At 43.5% G+C, this 6,939-nt stretch overlaps 1 protein-coding gene and 1 non-coding gene across 2 annotated transcripts in view; one reads left to right on the forward strand and one right to left on the reverse strand.

Annotated features, from left to right (window-relative positions):
* PXK (PX domain containing serine/threonine kinase like) overlaps positions 1-2,517 on the reverse strand; it is a gene marked incomplete at its 5' end in the record, with an annotated part of 54,836 nt that extends 52,319 nt beyond the window's left edge. Inside the window, 2 exon segments of the mRNA XM_027768556.1 lie at positions 264-311; positions 2,467-2,517. Of these exon segments, the coding sequence (XP_027624357.1) occupies positions 264-311; positions 2,467-2,517 (99 nt within the window).
* A 3,831-nt stretch (positions 2,518-6,348) lies between these two features.
* Positions 6,349-6,480, forward strand: LOC114006286 (small nucleolar RNA SNORA18). Its single transcript, XR_003548027.1, has one exon. It is a non-coding gene; the product is annotated as a small nucleolar RNA SNORA18 (small nucleolar RNA).
* Positions 6,481-6,939: the final 459 nt, after the last annotated feature.

The raw sequence follows: 6,939 nt of genomic DNA on the forward strand, positions 1-6,939 counted from the left end.
ACCGTCTCGCCAGGCCATGATCCGCCTGCCCCTGCCTCCAGGTAGCTGGACCTACAGTCATATATCACCACGCCTGTCCTGCTTCAGGTCAAGTCAGGAATTAAACCCGGGCCTCCCACATGGCCTAAGCCTCCAAATAGCGGCATCTAAACAGCACGTGTCACCGTGGCCGAGCGTCCATTCTCATTTCTAACTCTGCCGTTTCCAACCAGTCTCTAAGACACCGCGGCATTCAATGTGTCCCGGAGTTGCTGAACATTTACCTGCAAACTGCTGTTGAGCAAGTCGAAGTCACTGTATCTCCTCACGATCTGGAAGAGACAAGACAGTGGTGTTCTCTCCAGCACAGACCATCTCCCCATTTGTTTATTTGACACACACTGGCACTTTAGGGCTGAAGCACTTGTGCTGGGCGTAGTAGGGCTTGTAACTAATGATTAACTCGTTTAATTGAACAGGCCCAGAGAACAGACCTAGCAAGAACCCAGAGTTGGCTGCGCCACGGGAAACTGGTTAATGCCAGGCAGACTCCCGCAGTACGTGACAATATTTGTTTTCAGGTGAATAATTCTTGAAATATGTCTAATTATGTCTTATTAACCAGGTACACAGAGAGGTAAATTAATAATTTACACAAACTTTTTTTTTTTCACCGAGCACAGCATCAAAACCAAAGGAGGTGGAGAGTTTTGAGGCCATTTCATCCCTGCTCTAGATAAAACTGCCCCAGTGAGACCCCACCAGCCGGTGACCACCGCACCTGCGGGCAGAGCTCCCCACCGTGCCCTCTCCTGGTAGACTGTCCACCTCCCGTCACACACACTCATTCTTAGCTATGCTGATGCCTTTGATTGTGCCGAGTCAAATTCTGCAAGCTGGTCAGGCTCTGGACAGAGAAATTAGTTTAATCTTGAACAGTTCGACTTCAGCCTTTATGATGACTCACAAATGTGAGGGTGCAGAACAATTATCTGAGGGTCACCTAGCACCACCCACAAAGACTCTAATCCCAGGGGCCGGCAGGTGGCATGATGGTTGAGGCACGTGGTTCAAGTCCTGGACCTGATGGCTTGCTTTCTCACTTACCGTCACTCTCTCTGGTCAAATTTTTAAATAATAATAATGATAATGAATAAAATCAAATAAATAACCCCCCTCAAAAAAATGAATAAAAAGAATCTGATCCCATAAGTCTAACTGGGGCCCAAGAGTCTACCTTTTTATTAAGTACTCCTGGCCACAGTGCCTCAAGGGTTGATTTTTCTGGTAGCATTGACCCTGCTTTGCAAATATATAAATGCACATCAAAAGTTAGATATAATGCCATTCCTGCAAAGAGGAAAAGAAACGCAAGGTCTGAGGGTGGTCAAGCGCAGAGAACATGCAAATTCCAGCTCTGTCCTGCTGATGGCTTTGCATGACTCAGACAGTCACCACCGAGTCAGTGTGTGACAGGGTACCGCTCAAATGTGAAACGGGGTAATACTTCCACAGGAGGCCATTATGTAAGGCTAAGTGAATTAACAGACTTAAACCAGTGCTCAACACTTACTAAATGCTCCATGGATGTTATACCAAATGATTATTCAGACAAAAAGCTGTTTTAAATGTATGTCAAAAAAAAAAAAGACCAAGTGGTCAGAGACTGCCTAAGGTGAAGGTCAGGTTCGAGCTAGTCTGTGAAGGACAAGGACAGAACCGGGGATGTGTGTGTGAGGCAGATGATAATTATAATCACTAAAATGGGGGGAGGGGCTTATACAGAATTCTGCCACCCTCTGCAGATCCACTGGGATGGGAAGGCCCTCTAGATCCACCAGAAGTCTTTTCTTTCTGAAGCCGCCACTGAGGAAAGCAGAGCCTGAGGTCCCAAGAAGACCCTCCCCTAGAGACAACAAGGGAGCCAGCACTCGCAGGTGGCCATGAGTGGACTTGGGAGTCCATGAAATATAGTGTCCCCAGCTGTATAATACCCAGGACATGATCTCACCTTTCCACCTGGTGGCCTCAACTCTGACCTCCTCCACCCAACCAGGGCTCCAGGGGAGGAGCTTTGGATTTCTAGGAACAAAACAAGTCATTTGCATATCCAGCTAGGCTCTGGTTAGGGCTGGAGAACAAATTCCTGCCTACTCTTGATAACATCATACACAATTTAATCAAACACATTGGGTACAGAATGCTAGGGCATGTGCACTCACTAGAGAGGGACAGAGAAAGGGAGAAAGGGAGAAAGCTAGCCACCTGGTCTGGCAGTCGGCCATGTGAGGTCCAGCACCTTAAACCATACCACCTCCTGGCCCCAGAAAGCCTTTTCTAATACTTGTCTCAAAACTAAAGGTTTACAGTTAAAAGAAACATACTCTATATTTATGCTTGTTCTGATTTTTCCAGATTTTTGGATACCCCAGTTCAGGGTTTTGGTCATAAGTTAAAACATTTTTCTAATCGACCAAAAATGCTTACCTGCCAGCTGTTTTCTACAGAAATTCCTCTTTGTACGCGAATGATATATTCCTAAAAAATAACAAGAGAGAGAGAGGGGAAGGAAGAACCTCAGTTATAATTGCTATAATTCAGAGAATAAAAGTAAGATATCAGATAAAGTAGATTTTAGGGAAAAAAAAGAACCGATGACAGACAGGAACATTATGTGAAGACAAATGGATAATCTACCTAAAAGGCATAGCAGTCCTAAAGACACATATGACAACTATAGAGCTGTATGTATTACAGTTCTACATTACAGAACTATAAAATACGGGAAGCAAAAACCGATAGAACTAAAAACTGAAACAGGCAAACCCACAATTACCGTTGGAGATGTCAACACTCCTCTTCTCAGCAACTGATAGAATGGAAAGAAAACCAGCTCATATACGCGATGACCTGGGCCAGCCCTGTGATACGGAGGTTAAGCACTGGGCAGGTAAGCTGTGTCCACATGCCCACCAGGGCTCCAGTGGGGCCCCAGCAACAGTGCCCTGACAGGATGGAGGAAAGGGTTACAGCGTGACCAGGCTCGGCTAGAGGGTGCTTTCTCTCTCTCTCTCTCTCTCTCTCTCTCTCTCTCTCATGTGTGTGCACTCTATCTGGCTATGTATGTATGGAATATATATATATATATATTCCATAGTACCATCAACTCAATAGGATTTAATTAGTATCTATACTAATTAATTAGCATTTATACAGTCCGTCATCCAGTAACAGCAAAATACACCATTTCTTTTATTTTAAAGAATTATTTATTCAATTTTTTATTTATTCATTCATTTATTTTAATTTGACCAGAGAGAGACAGAGAGAGAGAAAGAAAAAGTGAGAAAGCAAGCCACCAGGTCTGGGACTTGAACCGTGGTCAGCCATGTGGGAGTGTCCAGCACCTTAATCACCATGCTACCTGCTGGTCCCAGAATACACCTTTTCAAGTGTCCATATGTAACTGAGCCATATGAGAATCAAAGTGACTCTATATTACACTTACTCTTGGAGTCCATTTTAAAAGATTAAACCTTAGGAAAATTAGTCTTTTTTTTTTTTTTTTTTAAATTTTCTTATAAGGAATGTGCACTTGCTGGAGAGGAACAGAGAGAGAGAGAAGGAAAGTAAGAAATCACCTCTACCCCGAGGAGATAGCCACGCTTCAATCCCTTCTCCTCCATTCTCCTCTTTGGATTTGGGACACATACACACATGTACCCCACACATTTTTAAAGGTGCTGGGTCTGAAGCAGACCTCCATTTTGAACTCTTCTCTGTATTGGAAACTTGCTTTCTCTTTTTGCCTAAACACTCCTACTGTCTTTGCTAAATAACCCAAAACTCCCTACCCTAAGATGTCCCTTAGTGATGTAATCATCAGTTGCCAGACCCCTTACCCTGAGCCAAGAAGAACATTAGGATCCCATTGTGTTTCAGTAGAAATGGAACATACCCTTAGGAATGATCAACCTGCTTGTTTTGCTTCTGTAATTCGCTTTTGCTTTTACATTGTAAAACCCTATCCCCTACCCTTTCAAGCCAACAGCTCTTCATTCTTATAATTGCCATGTCAACCCAGAAAAAGAGTGTGATCTTTGCCTTTATAAGCATCCCTCACCTTGCACTCAGGGATACAGGGTTTGGAGAGACATGCATCCCGTATGCCACTGGCTTAATCAATAAAACTCCAATAAATTTGGCTGTGTCTGGATGTCCTCTTATTACTCACTGATTAGACTATAACAGGTCCAGGACTCAATCCAGCCACTTTCACCACCACGCCACACTGGCCCAGAAAAGTCTTCAACTTCTATCTTCTACTGCATAGTGAGTGTTACAGAACCTAACCTTTGACCTCCCTCGTAATAGATGGAGCCTAACACTCAGCTAATCAAAGTTAACAGTAACCTTACTTAGTCTTCACAGACATGGGCTATGGAGACAGGGAGAGAAAAGAAGCCTCCAACCCCTCCCATATGACTGGCTGAGATGACTTTATAAGCTCAAGTATTGCAAAGCCTCACCTAGACCCTCTTTAATAAGCCAGGATCTAAGGGGTGCTTTGACTGACTCCGTTTGGCTTTTGCTACCTTGCTAATCATTGCTTATCTTTAAGTCTTTTGTAGGTAACTGAAACTGGAAACCCAAAGCAATAAAATGATCCCCAACCTAAGACTCATACCTAATAGAAAAATTAACTAAAAATGAATTACTGACTGAAATGTAAAACTTTTTTTTTTTTTTTTTTTTTTTTTTTTTTGAGAGAGAGATTTTTGCTATAGGGTGCATGCACCCGCTGGAGAAACAGAGACAGAAAACAAGAAATCACCCCCAGGGGGATGGCCATGCCACAATCCCTTCTCCTTCATTCTCCTCCTGGGATCTTGGGCATGTAGGCACACGCAACCGGTGTGAGTTTCAGGGACTCAAACCACAGTTGACCACTTGGGAGTTCAGCACCTTAACCACTATACCATCTGCTGGCTGCTAAACAATAAAACTTATAGTGGTAGTTAAGGTGCTGGACTCCCACGTGGCTGGCTGGCCATGTTTTGAGTCCTGGACCTTGTGGCTTGCTTTCTTTCTGCCTCTCTCTGATCAAATTGAATAAGAGTAATGATAATAATAAATAAAACTACAACATAAAATTTTAAAAATAATTAAAAAAAACTTTTATGAAAAAAAGTAAAAGGGGACGCAGGTGGCATGGTAGTTAAAGGGTATTGGACTCCCACATGGTTGACCACAGTTTGAGACCTGGACCTGGTAGCTTGCTTTTTCACTTTCTCTGTTTTTTTATCTCTGTCTCTCTCTGTCCCTCTCTGGTCAAATTTAAATAAGTAAATAAAGTTAAATCAAAACAATTCTTTAGGAAAAAGAAAAGAGTAAGAGAAAAATCTTTGGGATCTAGTGTTAGGCAATCAGTTCTTAGACTTCATGAACAAAAGCACAATCCATGTGAGGAAAAATAGGGCTCAGTCAAAATTAAATTTTGTATTCTTTTTTTTTTTTTTTGAGAGGTTTTTGCCATAGGGCGCATGCACTTGCCAGACAGACAGAGAGAGAGACAGAGAGACAGAAAGCGAAAAATCACCCCCCAGGGGGGATGGCCACGCCACAATCCCTTCTCCTCCATTTTCCTCTCGGGATCTTGGGCACGCGTGCACATGCGCCCGGCGTGAGTTTAAGCCACTGGGTCCGGGACGTGAACCGCGGTCGACTACATGGGAGTCCAGCAACATAGCCATTATGCTAACTGCTGGTCCCTAAATTTCTTATTCTTGAAAGTACAAACTCAACAGAAGAAGTAAAAACTTTCAATTAGAAAATGAGCAAAAGTGGGGCCGGCCTGTGTCCTGATGATTAAAGAAGCTGGATCTCACATGGTTAAATGTGTGGTTCAAGTCTTGGACCTGGCCGCTTGAAAAACACACCAGGTGTGTGCACATGTGTGCCCAAAATCCTGAAAGGAGGAGAAAAGATGGAGAGGAGATATGGCACAACCAAACTCATGATGGGGTGCTTTCTCTTCACCTTCCACTCCCCCACATTTCTGTCTTTCTCCAGCAAGTATACATGCTCTCTAGCAATGAAAAACATTAAAAAAGGTGGGGCCCAGCCCTGGAGGCTCCTTGGATAGCATGCTGAACTGCAGTACTAGAAGCTGTGAGGCCAACTGTGGGTTCAGATCCTGAGCTGACCTGAAAACATGCTGGTTACCCAAGATCCTGAGGGCTGTGGAAAGTGGGTCACAGCATCACAAGACCCTGTCAAGGAAATAACCCCCACCTCGCATGTGTGCACATGCTTTCTTCCCTGAATAAGAAACGATAAATAAAATTGGGCATTGAAAATGCGGTATGGGTTGAGGTCTATCCCCTGGTGGCTTTTCCTGTAGCTGCACATCGTTGGAAATGCCTCGTCGGGTAACGGTGTGGTTTTGCTTTACTCGCAGGACTATTTGTTAATTCTGTGAGAAGGAACTACATTACAGAATGACTAAAAGTATGAAAAATGTAATAATCACTTTTTTATCCAGGTGTTGCCACATCCCACAACTGCTAAGGGACAGATCTGAACCGATTCCTGTGTAGAGGGTGTCAGAATTTGAAAAACAGGCAGATGCAGCCATGCTAAAAGTGGGCCTGAAGTCAACTATTTAAAGAAACTGGATCCAAATAATCCTGGGTGGGCAGTTTTTGAAGCTACCAATATATCCATAGTTAAAATGAAGAAAAAGACATGAAAAAATTGGTAGGGCTGACAGGACTATGAACTAAGTACCAGTTCTTTCAAAAAGGGCTATCTTAGGGACCAGCAGGTGGTGTGGTGGTTAAGGTGCTGGATATTCCCACATGGCTAACCATGGTTCGAGTCCCAGACCTGGCAGCTTCCTTTGTCCCTTCCTCTCTCTCTCTCTGGTCAAATTAAAAAAAAGAATGAATAAATAAAACT

Source organism: Tupaia chinensis, unplaced genomic scaffold (assembly GCF_000334495.1).
Source record: "Tupaia chinensis unplaced genomic scaffold, TupChi_1.0 Scaffold146828_1, whole genome shotgun sequence".
Lineage (NCBI taxonomy): Eukaryota > Metazoa > Chordata > Mammalia > Scandentia > Tupaiidae > Tupaia > Tupaia belangeri.